The 14,919-nt window shown below is 47.4% G+C and overlaps 1 protein-coding gene across 2 annotated transcripts in view; it reads left to right on the forward strand.

Moving 5' to 3' along the window:
• mpp7a (MAGUK p55 scaffold protein 7a) overlaps positions 1–14,919 on the forward strand; it is a 91,345-nt gene that overhangs the window by 21,843 nt on the left and 54,583 nt on the right. For both annotated transcript variants that reach the window (XM_072713027.1, XM_023823539.2), the window contains exon 2: positions 12,711–12,886. In XM_072713027.1, coding sequence (XP_072569128.1) covers positions 12,850–12,886 — 37 coding nt within the window. In that variant the 5' untranslated portion in view covers positions 12,711–12,849. The remainder of the gene's footprint in view (positions 1–12,710; positions 12,887–14,919) is intronic.

Consider the following 14,919-nt stretch of genomic DNA (forward strand, 5'->3'; position numbering starts at 1 on the left):
CTACTTTTTATTCATTATAAAACTTCACACGTGCAGCAACAAAAGTCAAACCGCCATTTCACATAAACACAAAACAATTCCCAGCAGCACATTGCTCAAAAATGTAGAATAAATATAAACTAAATATAAAATAAAAAAATCAAATAGTCACCATATGGAAGGCTTAAGTTTTAATTACCCATATAACATCGCTCCATAACCCAGTCATTTCTTCCATATCATTAATCTGACCCAACATTTTTCTATAAGATGCTATTCTAATCATTGCATCCATGCAGTCTTTCATGTCAGGAATTTTAGAAGATTTCCAGTTGTTGAAGATAAGTCTCACTGCTGTGATGATTCCCACAGTCATTATGGTGAACTGGTTTTTTGCTCAAATGTGGTGCCCTTGTCCTGTCTCCCAGAGACAAAATTGTGGGCATAGGCATGGTGCAGTGCTACACAAAGCCCATTTCCTCATTAGTATAACATTTTAGTCCAGAAAGGATAGACTACTGAGCATTCCCAGGTCACATGCCGATATGTGCCCACCTCACTGTTGCATTTCCAGCATTTGTCATCATCTCTCTTTTTACTTATTCATTTTAAGGCTTCAGGCAATATCCAAAATAAAGGAATTGGCGACTTTGTGAGGAACTGCAAGTGGGTAATACCGTCGGGGCATCCTCAGGGGAAGCTTTACGATGAGGGCTTTGCACGCAGTGAGAAGTCCTCTTTCCGTCCTCCGTGTGTTTGCTGTCTCCTGATTGGTGCTGTTGATGAAGGCCGACAATAAATAACTTTGCCTTTTTGTCGGTATCCAGGGAGAACAATGGGCTTCTTTATGGATGTAAGATCGCAGGGAATTTACAGTGATCTTTTTTTCCCCTCCTTCCAAGGACAAGAAAAGGGACTTGTACTCGAAGTCGCTACCCCTACCAAAAGAAATTTAAATGAGTCTGGGGACGGAACTTATTTGGCCGTCACGCAACTTTTGTGGTTGTACTTCAAAACTCAAGGCCTTTTGTCAGCCCCCACTGCAGTTTGCTTGCGAAACATGTTTCAAAGTAATGAGGAGGTTCGGTTTTGGGCGCCGATTCCTATTCATGCTAAGTTATGTTTGAGCGCCAATTTAGTTTTTTTTTTAACTTGGAGTTAATTGAAGGAGCCTTTGTTCCTCACAACTACATGGAACCTCTCTGCAGGCCTGTGCAGGTCAATGCACAAACTGTACACAGCACTTACTCACAGAGGGGGAAGAAAAGGTTTCTGCCTGTATGTCTTCCTCCTTTATGGCTTCACACACACTTGTGTTGGAATTAAGAATGACTGGATTGGTTCTTTAGTTCCTGATGTTTCTCAGATCTTTGTACAAAATGGTCTGAACTTTATCTTGATTGTCTCTAGACAATTCTTCTCCTTGATTTTCAGTTTAGACCTGTGTGTTAGGTTGGAAGTTCTGGATAACTTCATCTTCCAAAAGTCGTCTTGAGAGTCTACAGGGGTAACCTTGCCTGATGCAGGTTAACTGCCAGCTGGAGCTCAGCCTAAGCTACCTGCTGTAAAAGCTAAGATCAGGACAGTGATTTGTGTTCACTACCAAGTGGCTTACACTGGATTTGTGGAGAAGCTGCAAAAATGTATGCAGTGCACATTCTAGTTAAAATCTAACTAACTAATTTTGTGTCCCAGAGATTGAATTGGCTTTGTGATGTCTGAGATGTCCAGCTATATATATATATATATATATATATATATATATATATATATATATATATTTTTTAGGGATGCTCCTTTTGACCGTTTAACCGTTAACCGAAATAATTAATTTTGACCGAATATTACTATCAGTTAAACGGTTTAAAATGTTTTTATATATATTTTAATTATTAGTAGTAGTATGAAGTTTTGTGGCATCTCAGCTGAAGATCGCTTTTCACGTTCTAAATACACTGGGTTTGAATCGGCGACTGTGATTACAGGCACACAGGCTTAGCCCACTGAGCCATGAACACAGGTACGAGCTTTGCTGCTGAAAATGGAAACATTGGCGCAAAGCTTCAGCGGCAGAGACGTATCCGTGTGCTATATTGTAGCCGATCGGTGTAAACACTACCCAGACATGTGCTCTTGTTTTATTTCGGTTACAATGGGCGTATTCACATATTTCTTTATCCAATACTAACTGTCGGATTATCATGTTGTTATCATGCGAATAGCGCAATTTGCAAGTGGGAAGGCGATCAGAGCTGCTTCGAGACGCAGACGCTTAAGTCAGTCACTCTTGTTCTTTCTATTCGTATCACGAAGCTATAAAAATATATTTAGTTTCTACCTATATATATATTTGAAAAGTAGACCGTCCAAGGTTTCTGAGGGTGTTTTTTAAATGTGTATATGATAAAACCTCGCAGAGTTATTTAAATGGTTTGGCGAAATTTCTGTCAGATCCCGCCGGCGGGACCGCCGACCCCAGAGGAATTTAATATTCTAATCTAATCAGTTAACGGTTAATGTTCGGTTAACGAACGGCGGTTGTCGGTTGGGAAAATTAATCGAAATGAGCATCCCTAATATGTTTGTTTGTTTGTTTGTTTGTTTCCTCTGGAGATGCCAGACCTGAGCTGAGTCTCCCAGTTTAACGTTTGTGCAGGCAGTGTCAGTTGAAACCTAGACAACCTTCACTGGCACCCTAGACGGTCACCTATTCTTGTGGTGAGTTGGGAAGCGCGCTTGTAATTGAAAGATTGCTGGTTTGAATCCCCGACCAGCATGGCACCACTGAGGTACCCTGAGCAAGGTACCGCCCCCAAGCACTGCTCCCCGGGCGCTGAATTAGCTGCCCCCTGCTATGTCACGAAAGTCACATATGGGTTAAATGCAGAGGACACATTTCGTTGTAGTGCACTGTGTGCTATGGTGTGTCAACACTAACCACTGATCACCAAATTCTAAATTGTAGCACTGGGTTTAGGTAATGGGGCTCTGGGATTAAAGACACGAGCACTGAGCTTGCTATGTGTTGAGCGTCGCTATGTTAGCTAATAAGTTGGCAGCTTCATCTGCCCATTGAAAAATGATCCAGTCTGGCTGTGGAAGGGGGGGCTTGCTGTGTTCCATGCAGCTGTGTGTGTTTAACCTGAGTTTGCTGACTATGCAGACCGGAGCAGGTCCCTCACGCGGCTTTGCCAACCCTCCAGCTAATACCCATCGCCTTCATCGCCACCCCCCCTTCTTCAGGAACACCAGTGGTGACATGGATTTTGGCGCTGTGGGTCAGTGACCCAGTTGGCCCTTCTGTGTGTGTGTGTGTGTGTGTGTGTGTGTGTAAGAGCTGTGGTGGCTTGGTGTGCGACATCTCTGGCCCAGACTCATGGCCGGTTCAGCATAAACCAAAGCTCTCCTCCAAACTGGAATCTCACAAATGTATCTGGTTCTGCAGCTTTTCCCTGCTGTGGTTTTAGACCGAGCCAATCCTGACTGTGTCCCACTCAGAAGGCTTTGATTCAACCCAGTTAAGCAGCGTAGTGGAAATTGGCTGCGGGGATGGGGGAGGGGGGGTGGTTATAGGGGCACTTCATTTGGCCCTATCTAAAACCACACTGCTGTGTAATAGGATGGAATTATTGTTTTCTTTTTTTTTTTTTTTTGCGGAAATAGAGGGTGGGGTTCTCATGTTACCCGGCAACAAGGTGTTCGTCATCAGTGGCCAACGGCGCTATCTGCTTCGAGGGTGGGGGGGTGGGGGTTTGTGAAGCGGACAAAACACAGACAGATCGTTCCACTTCCCCTATTAGGGCCGGTAGAGACCTGAAGGTGAACACTGGTTGCGGGGCTGGGGGGAGGGTACAGGGCTAAAATTAATCTCCCCCAGGGCAGTTTAGCATCAAATCCTTTCGAAATTAATGTGACACTCCCAGTGGCTGTGTGGCAGGACTTTTTCACGGGCGGGTCCGGGGTTTTTTCTGCCGAACAAACTGTCCTTATAACGCTGAATGATTCTGCATCGGTTCCTCCTCCCCAGGATAAGGTGTGTCCTCGCAGTTTTTTTAAACAGCATTTCCATTGTCGTGGTGAGCTGTGGAATATGGCTGTGTCGCCCTCCCCACCCGCAAAGACCCAGCAATAGTGATGGGTCCCTTCATTTGCCCTGAATCCCAGATTGCTTTGAATAACAAAAATTTGGAGAGGGGGTGGGGCCTCTGCTCCAGGGTGAAGCCACCGAGTCGCCTTGTCGGTGTGACAGGTCCTGCCGTGCGGGTCTGGAGCTCCTGCCACCTTCGGTGAGGAATTACTGTGTCGCACCTGTGCTGTCACCCTGGAATCGGGCCAAAGATTCTGTGATTGCGCTGTGAATGGGGGCAGATTGGGCTGAGGGTGCACTCACATCCGGCTCAACAAGCTCCTGGCTCTTACTTCAAGAACAGCTTGTCTCCTCTCGTGCCTTTTCTGTGCCGAATGTTGAAGCGTTGACGTTGAGTTGGTGCCACCTAGTGGTTTGATGCTGTTAAGCACCAGATGGCTTCTGGTTCCTCTCTCCCATGTTTAACTCTGAATCACAGATGCTCTGTTAGGGGTCTCAAAGCACTGGCCTGCGGGACTGTTCTATCCAGCTCACAATGTGAAAATCTGGCCCACCAATCAATCGGTCATTTTTCACAGAAAATAAACATAGATCTAATGTCATTCCACTAATGAATGGCAGCCCAGTGCTCGATTGTTTTTGCTGTCACCTCCTTCCACCACCTGGTCACCTAATTTTGCTCTCACCAGGGTTAGGGCTGACTTAAGGTTTAGATCTAGGGTTAGGGTTACCTTCAGGGTTAGAGGTATGCATAGGTATGCGCTTTAGTTTTAGAGCTAGGATTAGGGTTAGGCTCACTTCAGATTAGTGCTATGGTTAGGGCTACTGCTACACTTTTCTGCAGTCGTACATGCAGCAGCTTGTGTTCATGCTACATTTGGTCGTGGACACAGATGGTCGTGTTTGGTGCATGCGTATAGGAGTGATATTCCACCACACTAGGAGAGGGCAAGGGTTTTGCATCCAACACAAATGCAAGCAGTGTATTGGTATGGGTAAACTGTTTTTATGAACAGTTTTAAAGTGATTAATCTGTGCTTGGATGACATTATGGTACTACAGCATACCGCTGTATTTTGATATCCTTATGATGACCCCCCTCCTCCTGCTCGCCGAATTTTATCTCCAAGATTTCAAAATGCTGGACTAGTGCTGCTTTTTAAAATGCAGTGTACTGTGGTATAATTTCTGGACAGTATGAAATTATATATGCAGGGACCCCTGACCCTCCTCACACAGCACCTCACCCTAAGTATTACTAATACAAAAATTGATATTCCTCTACTGTTTCGTCATTGACCGCTGATCTGTGAAGGTCCACGCTGTCACCCACTGGAAGGACATTGGACGGCTGCGTCGACACGCACAGCCGCGCAGGATTGCTGCCAAACAATAAAATCTGGGCTACTGGTGCACCCATCGCAACCGTTCACACCAAACCCCTGATGAAATTTCCATTAAGTGAAATCAATAAACTATGTCATTGCAGGGCTTTTGATAACAGATGCTGGCTTTTCGGTACCCTGTTACTTACGCCCACAGTTAGATAAGCAGATTAGTGGTGCACCTAAAATATTAATGAGAGGCATTTTGTGATGTCCAAAAGTGAGTACTCTGTGTAAGTTTGGTGTATCCTTATGCGTATTTAATTCAGTTAGCGGTGGATGCCACATGCGACTATTTTGGTTGAAGTGGTGATGAAGAAAGGAACAGCTCAGTAGGCACAACATCTTTTAAGAGGAGATATTGTGGATAAACAAGGTTAAAAGCCGTTGGTGCTGTGGTGGTACTTTCTGCAGTTTAAAGTCTGACTTTTTTTTTTGTAAATATAGTTTTTACTTCTTATTTATTGTTTGTTTGTTTTGTTTGTTTGATAACAACACTGATCCTGACAAGCCCCGCGAACACAAACATCCTGGCACTATCCGTCAGCATAGAATAAGCCCAGATTCTAGGCTAAACATTTTCTCGAGGGAAATTCTAAGACAACAGGCAGAAAAAATTATTAATTTAATAATGAGTGTATTTAGCAGCTACAGGGAAAAAGGAAATTGAAAATCCCTCCTTACTAATGGTAATATAATGAACATGAATAGACAACACTTACGGTGGTTTTGCCGCCTCTGACGGTCCATCATCCCAAATTACTCAATTGAGTAATTGCAGCAGTGATTTAGGAGCTGGTTCTAATGTGACCGCTTTGTCTAAATGCTGGTGAGTCAGTATCTCCGTGATGATGCAGTAGTAGGACATGGCATGTCATGCCACACCACAGCCTTTACACACTTACATTTGACCTCTAACCTTCGGTTTTGAAAACGTCTGATCTGGTTAACAAACCATCAGCCTGCCTTCTGGTGTCATAGTGTTAGTTCCTTTAACCAATATGTGAGTAATGCACACAATGTTTCTTGTGTTGTGCGAAACCTAGCACTTGGAAGTTTATACCCCAGAGTTCTGAATTGTTGACCCCCCCCCCCCCCAGTGTATTGGGACCCCGGGGCACATATGCCCTTATTCTGTCAACCCAGCCCCCCCGAGACTAACAGCAGTGAGACATTCTTCACACTAGAGCAGATGGCAGCTTGGCAGAGGCGTGCTGAGCGATCTGGGATTTGTCCCTGACCCACTCGGGATCGTCAACACCCCTCCCTCCATGTGCTGCTTCTATGGCATGTCATTTTATGGTCATGTACAGTTAAGCAGGAACGTGTTTAATTTTTTTTCAGTCCTGGCCGGAACATGCTGGAAATGGAACATCAGTACCGCAAACTGGATTAGATTAGCTACAGCCCAAACAGTGCCGTCCACCGGCTTGTCGTGGCTTTGTCCTGCTTCAGCCCAAACAGTGCCGTCCATCGGCTTGTCGTGGCTTTGTCCTGCTTCAGCCCAAACAGTGCCGTCCATCGGCTTGTCGTGGCTTTGTCCTGCTTCAGCCCAAACTGTGCCGGCCACCGGCTTGTCGTGGCTTTGTCTTGCTTGAAACCTTGACTGCCGGAAATTGAATGAATGTTTCTCCCTTGACTAAAAGTGGTTTGTTTTCATGTTGCGAGCATTATTACTGTTGGCTTGTTATTTTAAGCGACTTGTCTTGTGGCTTGTGGTCGACTTTCCCCGCTTCCTTCTTTTTATTAAGGTCTCTGTATGAGTGAGTCATTGTGTGTTTAAGTTTTATTGTCTTATGCCGTATATCACCCGCCACTGTAGAGGGTCAACTCGCGGTCTCTGTTTATTATAATGTGTGAGACGAGGTGAGGCAGCATGTGGTGCAACAGTCAAGAAGGTGTTGACTCCTAATCTCAGGGTTGTTGGGTTGAGTCCCTTCTGCGTGGTTCCCTTGGACAGCAGTTAAACATTTTAACGCAGTAATTCAAGTTAATCATCTAGATAGGCAAGAAATCACTGTGAATGAGACTTGGCTAAATGTTTAAAAACAAATGTATTTGTGCATTGATGGATTCTTGAAATGCGTGGTGATATCATGGAGTGGCACCGCAGAGAATATTTTCTGCTATTTTTAGTCCTTTTTAAACTTCATTAAAACCTGTCTTATGGGTGAATGCTGGTATGAAATTCCTGACGGTGAAGTGCGCTTGTGAGTTGATCACGTCGGACAGCTGGTAGATATTAATAAGTGACGTATCACTGTAGGTCAGCAGGGCTTCTGGTAGCATGATGCTGCATGTCCAGTTCCCTGTTCTAGAATTTGCAGTAATCATTTATTTAATGCGGAGCTGAGGCATCTCATCCAGTGTGATCCCCAGTCTTGTGCCTTGTGCTGCGTGGAATAATCCCCAGATCCTCTATGAATCTGATAAGAATATGCTTTTAGAAGATGGATGGATGGATGATTTGTGCGTGTAATTGATCCTTTTACGCAAATTCCGATGGTGTGTGGCTACACTGGTCTTGACGCTGTGCCTGTGATCGGAAGGTCGTTGGTCCCAGGGTCAGCAGGGTGATCTCACCATTGGCAAGGCCCTTAACTCCCAATTGCTCCAGGTACTTTCTGACCCTGCTTTCTTAAAAAATGTACATGACTTTGAATAAAAGCATCTGCAAAGTATGTGAAATGTAAATGAAAGAATGCCTTTGCTCCCAGGGAATGGTGAGGTCTGCAATGAGGTAATTGACCTGAAGGTGTATCACCACAATGATGCCTTTTTGGGCTGCAGTCTCCAACGTGAAGGTGTATCACCGCAGTGACGCCTCTTTGGGTCCTCCTTTCTCATCTGGGAATGTCCACCACCCTACCTCCCTGATTTCTTTTCCCACTAATACCTGTCGAGTTGTCAAGCCACGCCCCTTTCTCAGATCATTCTTAGACATCAGAGTGCTGTGATCAGTGTCGTTAGACGTTATACTGTACAACCCTTGGGGATCCTGTGGTCCCCCTGCCTTTTGCTCCGGGGCCCGATGTGGAGGGGTCTGGTGCCTCCCGTGCTCGTGTTGGGCTCAGGGAGCAAATCCAAAAGCAGACCCGCAGATTTATTTAGGAGCAGCGAGTCCTGTGTCGCTTAACAAGTTCTAACAGCAGGCTTCTGGCATAGCCACGTAAACAGCCCGTAATCCGTCAGTTGTGGTGGTGTGCCAAGATGGTGGGGTGGTTTTTTTTTTTGGCAACCAGCAAGAGGGGTGGGGGCAAGGGGAGGGTGGAGGTGGCACGAAAGAAGCCTTTTATTCAATACTATGTTTTCCATAAGCTCTGCCGCCAGAGCTATCGGAATTGGCTTAGCGATCTGACAGTTTCCCACCCTGGATCTGACGTTTATGCCCTCTGATTGCACATTTGTGTGATTAATTAACGCAAATCAGAATGCATCAGGGGGCATTCCTGGGACTATGTGCCATAAAAGGGGGAAGGCACGTGTCAAACACAGAGCTAATGACGGGTCTGTTGGGAGTGTCTTGTAGGTGGCCGCTCTTCTCATTACTGGCCACCGGGAGCAGCGACTGGAGGCCTGGTCTTGCAGGCATGTAAATGCACTCTGGAGCATGATGGGCTGTCAAGGGCGTGCCATAACTCAGCCGCCGTCTTATTGGTCCACCTCAAGGCGTGTCATCACAGTGTCGAGGGGGGAAATGTTTGGGTGCAAAATCAAGCAGAGGATGATGGGAGTGATGATGATGATGATGATGAACATCTCATGCAAGGGCTTCAGGGGCCACATCTAGCTCTCGTGAATGCCCCACCCCCCTTTCCATGTCACATGACTCCCTGACTCTCAGACTTGACCCAGTTCCAGGGTGCTGCCTGCGCTGCAGCGTGAATATCTGGCCGGGGCTTTTTATTGGCTGTCGCCACATGAGCTTTATGGTGGCAGCGTGCATGTGTGAACATGGGCTGCTGCTGCCCTTCAGGCCGCACAGCCTACTTAAGGCGTGACATCCCTGTGTCCTGGCACCTGGGCCGCTCTTTGACTGCTGTGAAATGCGGAAATAAGTGTGGGCGTCTATTGGTTCTGTTTAACCATGTTAGTTGTGCACATGCACATTGTCCACCAGGTGGCAGTGTGTACAAGCACTAGACTTGTTTCCGTGAATTGGTGTCCAGGTGTGTGCTGCTACACCTTTAAATTTGAGCATAGCTAAAGTAGGACAGCATAGAGTACCACTTTTTACATTTTACTCAGCCACATTGACTCAATTAGTGACCATCACTCTGTGATTTGTGATTGATTTTTCAATTTTTATGCTGTGTAACTACAGCACCATAGTTCAACCCTCCCCTCCCAGCTAATACAGCTGCATAGTCAGTGAAGCAACTTTATGATTTATGATCAAAAATAATAATGAAGCCCTGAGCTCTACTGCTGCTGTTGGGTTTTTACAGATCATTCCCAGGTACACCTAAGGTGTGGAAGCCCCGCCTCCCTTATCAGAGTCGGCCACCTAAGGTGTGGAAGCCCCGCCTCCCTTATCAGAGTCGGCCACCTAAGGTGTGGAAGCCCCGCCTCCCTTATCAGAGTCGGCCACCTAAGGTGTGGAAGCCCCGCCTCCCTTATCAGTCGGCCACCCACCTTTTTTCCTCACTCCTTGTGCAGCTTGACCCTTCATTTTCCCTCTGACAGTCGCTGATTGCCCTGCTCCTAAGGCCAGCTGTCTAAGGTACTAATTTATTCTGTTTTTGCTTGGGCAGGCTCTTGCTGGTTTTTCTGAGGGGGCAGTGGGACTTCTTTATACATGACCAGCATGGTCTGCCCATGTGCGGCTGGCCTAACTTGAAACTGGGGGAAAATATAATTGCTTTTGTTGCCACCTCCTCCCCCCTAATGCAGTCCTGCCTTTTCCAGCTGTTTGTCTTTAACTGGCCAGAATGAAGAAACCGTTTGTCTCCGCAGGCCTTACCCTGCGACGCATGGGCCTGACTTGGGGGAAGGGCGTTTGACCGCAATGTCGCGCCTGTCCACTAGGTGGAGCCATCGCCACGAGAGTCTGAGTGACATGGACCCGGTGGAAACTTGAGCATTCTTTTCATTTCAGTCATTTTTCCCCCCTTTTTACTCTGCCCCACTTGAGACACCATGATATAAGAAGAAAGATGGATCATGAGAATGATGACCCTCTCCCTCCCAACAGCTCCCCTCCAGGGCTGACTCTTACAGGCCTTTTGAGAGTCGTAAACATCCCTGTCACGCTTGATCCTGCGGCACGCTTCGCGGCCCCCGTAAGCTCAGGACGGAAAAAGATAGGCCAGAGACGGAGATGATTCCGGAGCCATCCAACAGTCCCTCCTGGACGGCTTGCCATCGGGTCCAATCCTGTGATCGTTGTGGCAAAAGCCCCCCCCCCCCACCTCTGCCCACTGAGAGCGTGCTTTGCTGTGGCGTGCATGTGCGTGTGTTTACGCCTCACTTGTGTATAATCATCCCCAGATTCCTGAACGCTTTAAGCAGATGTGCAGCCTGCAGGTCCTGTCTCTGTGTTTCCACCTTCTCTGTGGCGCCTTCTACCTTCTGACTGAACCACTTATTCATTTATCTTTCTGATATCCTTCTCTGATCCTTCATTCTGATTGGCCTGTCTGACACTTTATCCCCGGAGTGCTAACATTTGTCTGGCAGCCAGGGGGCAGCATACCACGTCACCTGCTCATATGGGGGCGCTGTGGTGCTGTTTACACTCAGCCTGCACCTGTTCCCAGGATGTAGCAGCGGCCCGACACAACCGTCATACAAGCCTATACAAGTAACTAATATTCCTTTAAAACAGATAAATCTGGAGTGTGGCTGAATTTTAATGTTTTAAAGTCGTCCACATTTCGTTGAGGAGCGGAGGCAGGTTTGGGACTTTGATCGGTCGCGGGGGTTTTGATGCTGGGGGTGGTTTAATGAACACGTCTGCTGGGGGGGGTGGGGGGTGTCAGAGCATATGGCTAAGGTGGAATCTCGCAGCCACAAAACACTGTGTACTGGGAACCATCAATGAGCGGAGCCAAGTCCACTCAGGACTCACTGACCACAGGAGGCACTGGGAATGCTGTGAAGACATCTCTGTGATTCATTTTCTGTCGTGTGTTTTCTCTGTGGGAAATTGGGGGCTTTTTCTTTCACGGAGTGGAAATGCGCACTGAGAGGCATTGTGGTGTTTTGCACGCGGCGCTGAGCGGCAGCTCGCCGCAGTGCATGCTGGGTAAATGCTCTCCGTATTGTTCTTGGCTTGCAGTGGGCCTGTAAACGCTCCCCTATCACAGCCGCCGGCCGGCTCTGTGGGGAGGGGGGGGGGTGGGCCTCTGCGGAACCCGAGCACGGTAGCACCACCTGCTGAGTTCAACTGAAATTCATGGTTTAAAGGTCACATCTCTGATGTGTTCGTCGCCCCAGTCCGTTTTACTGCGTGTGTGTGTGTGTGTGTGTGTGCGTGTGTGTGTGTGTGTGTGTGTGTGTGTGTGTGTGTGTGTGTATGCATAGGTATATTTTTCCCATTCTGCACTGATACATCTGCTTCCACATCCAGCTCCTTTCTCTGTCTGGAAACGGCGTTGGAGGCCAGCTCTTGTGTTGGACATCACCGTCCTGCTCTGGAAATCTCCTTTCAATTATCTGCAGCACATGAGCCCCCCCCCCACCCCACACACACACACACACACCCACCCACCCCGTGTTATATTGCCCTGAACTTCATGCTGCGCAGAGGGGGTCAGCAGTCAGGATGCTCTTGGTCACGTCACCCTGTTTTTTCAGATACACACTGACCTGTTATCAGTATAATGCGGGATGGACTTGATTTTATTTTTTTTTTACCAATTCTTTTATATTTTATGTGATTTTTTTTTCTTCTTGCTACCATTGGTCGTCCTTTTATGAAAGAGGTTTTTTTGTAGTATTTCTGATGTCAGACAAACTAAGAAAGTCTGCAATATACTGCTGGTCTTTGGACGCTGAGCAGGCCTGGCAGATCCTCTGCCCCAGTACCCACCCCTTATTGTAACAACTCCCTCAAATGGCACTTTTTATGAAGTTTTACCTGGTCTGTTCAGAAGTTCGAAAGTAAAGTTTATTAATGGTATCCTGACATTTAAGGCTTTCGGGTACATTCGAAAAAAAAAAAATCTGTGCTGCTGTTTTTCTTGAAGTTGAGTCCATCTCAAACAGTTGTTCTCCATCCATGTTTTTACAGTTTCTTCCTCCTCCTCCGTTTACAGGCAGCTGCTGTTGATGGCATAAGTCGCCACGGAGACGCCTGATCCCCCGCGGTGCAGAGGTGCCGGCTTGTCCGATCACTGCGTCGTGGCCGTGTGACGCTGCATCCGCCTGCTGTGCTGCACACCTCAGACCGGAACCATGCCGGCCCTGTCCACCAGCTCCGGAAATGACACAGGTGTGGGCGCCATCACAGGAACAGTGTATCACTGCATTGTTGCTACCTAACACCCCAGGGACCAGATGAGAATTTAATATCACAGCCAAAATGGCACCAGCCATAGTCCCACACACACACCACAAGCAGCTGCGAGATTCTCTGCCCTTGACCAAACTGCCACAATCCACTTCTTCGCCCTTTGACCTGCTCGTTATCGCTCGCTGCTACATTCCCCTCGCAGTTCTGTGCAGTTGCTAAAGCTCTCCATGCTGGTTACCGCCCAGCACTCCAAGCCAATCCCGCCATGTTTCAGTCTTGGTGTTTAAGGGAATAACACGCAGTCGCCACCCTGTCTGTGTCGCTTCGAGAGCGATTCGAGGGAGGATGAGCGATTCACCACGTTGTCCAAACGGCCCGAAATCGAATCACGGGTCCTCACTAAATATTGGGTTGTTTATGAACTACAATGGAAAAGCTCTTAATATGGGTCGTCGAGCTTGGAGCAGGGCTTCTAAGCCGCGTCTATGTCTGCCTCGAGGTATCTGCGTAAACCATTTGTGATCTTTTTCACAGAACATTTTACGGCTTTGAGTAACACCTCAGCATGGATTTCTGACCGGCTTAGAGATGCGTGAAGGGACAGTTTTGATAGATAAAGCAGACCGTTCAGGTTATGTGACTGGCGTGAGGTGCAGTGGGACTGTTCGGGTCATGTGACTGCGGTGGGGTGGCGGGGAGCGACCAGTGGACAGTATGTCACTGAAAGGTATCTCATTGCCATGCACTACAGGTTTGCATGCCAACTCCAGGAGCCCCCCCCCCCCCCCCCCAGCAGCACAGATGTCAGTAGGGTGAACATGTTGGGTTTTTCGGCTTTGTGCTGGGCGGGGGGGCAAGATTGGATTCAATTATACCCAAGCCCCTTTCTGTCCAAGTGGATCCGAAGCCATCTCCCTTAACCAAACCTGACCTCGAGAATGAGGAACGTTGAAGGGTGCGTGTGTGCGAGGAAGGGGGGGTGGTGGGGTGGGGGGTTGTTGCATTGGGATTGGGGGGTGGGGGAGCACAGGGGAAAAAGTGATGGATAAAGAGTGAGTTCGTCTTTGGGGCTGACAATGAGTCCGCGTTCGTGGCGGAAATTCATGTGGACAAAGTGGAAAGCCAGACCATCACTTAACATTATAGTTATGTGTGGCGATTGCTGGCGTTCTAGAACGTTCCAAATAAAAACACGTGACTCCCTGCCGGGCCCAGCCCCGAAATCCGCTCTTATTCAACAACCATTTCTTATTTTCATCTGTCCTTAATCATTTCTTATAGAAGATGTTAGAACAGGGCATGTCTGCATGGTGACAGGATTACAATTTTAAGAAATTTTAATGAACCTTCTCCTTTCCACACCCCCATAAATGCACTGAATGAGGGTGAAAGTTTATCCCAGAGTGAAGGTCAGGTTAATCACTGATATTCTTCATATTGTGTGTCTCTGGAGGAGTGATGTTTTTTTTTGGGGGGGTGAGTTGGCCAGAGGATTGATGCGACAGAAGCAAAGCACTAAAGCTTTGGAGGAGTTACTTTTTGGGGGGTGGGTGTGGTTTTGGGGGGTGGGTGCTGTTGTTTGAGCCCAAGAGCAGCAGGTACACGACAGCGTTTTATCCCCTTGCCTAACGGGTCCTAATTTGCAGGCCGTTAAGTGCGATTCAAATGCCAGTGAGCCCCCCAAATTGGCATCAACCTCATGCGTTTATTAAAGAAAATATTTTCAGTGTATGGGTGTCATGGTGGTGTTTTCTGTGTAAGCAGGACTGATGTGCTTCTTACGCCCTGCTGACCTGCAGTGTGTTCCTGCTCTGCAGAGGCATCTCTCTCCTCAAAAAGAAGTAACTTGTTAATCAGTGTCTAATAAATGAATCCTGTTTGCAGTTTTGGAACTTTTAATACAGTTCTAGGTCACAGAAGTGGCCCATGGTAAGTGTGTTAAATCTTTCTTGGATCGGGATGGGGGGGGACGGGCCAGTGGCTTTGGAGGCATGGTGTCACAGCTTTGCTGG

This window comes from Paramormyrops kingsleyae, chromosome 1 (assembly GCF_048594095.1).
Source record: "Paramormyrops kingsleyae isolate MSU_618 chromosome 1, PKINGS_0.4, whole genome shotgun sequence".
Lineage (NCBI taxonomy): Eukaryota > Metazoa > Chordata > Actinopteri > Osteoglossiformes > Mormyridae > Paramormyrops > Paramormyrops kingsleyae.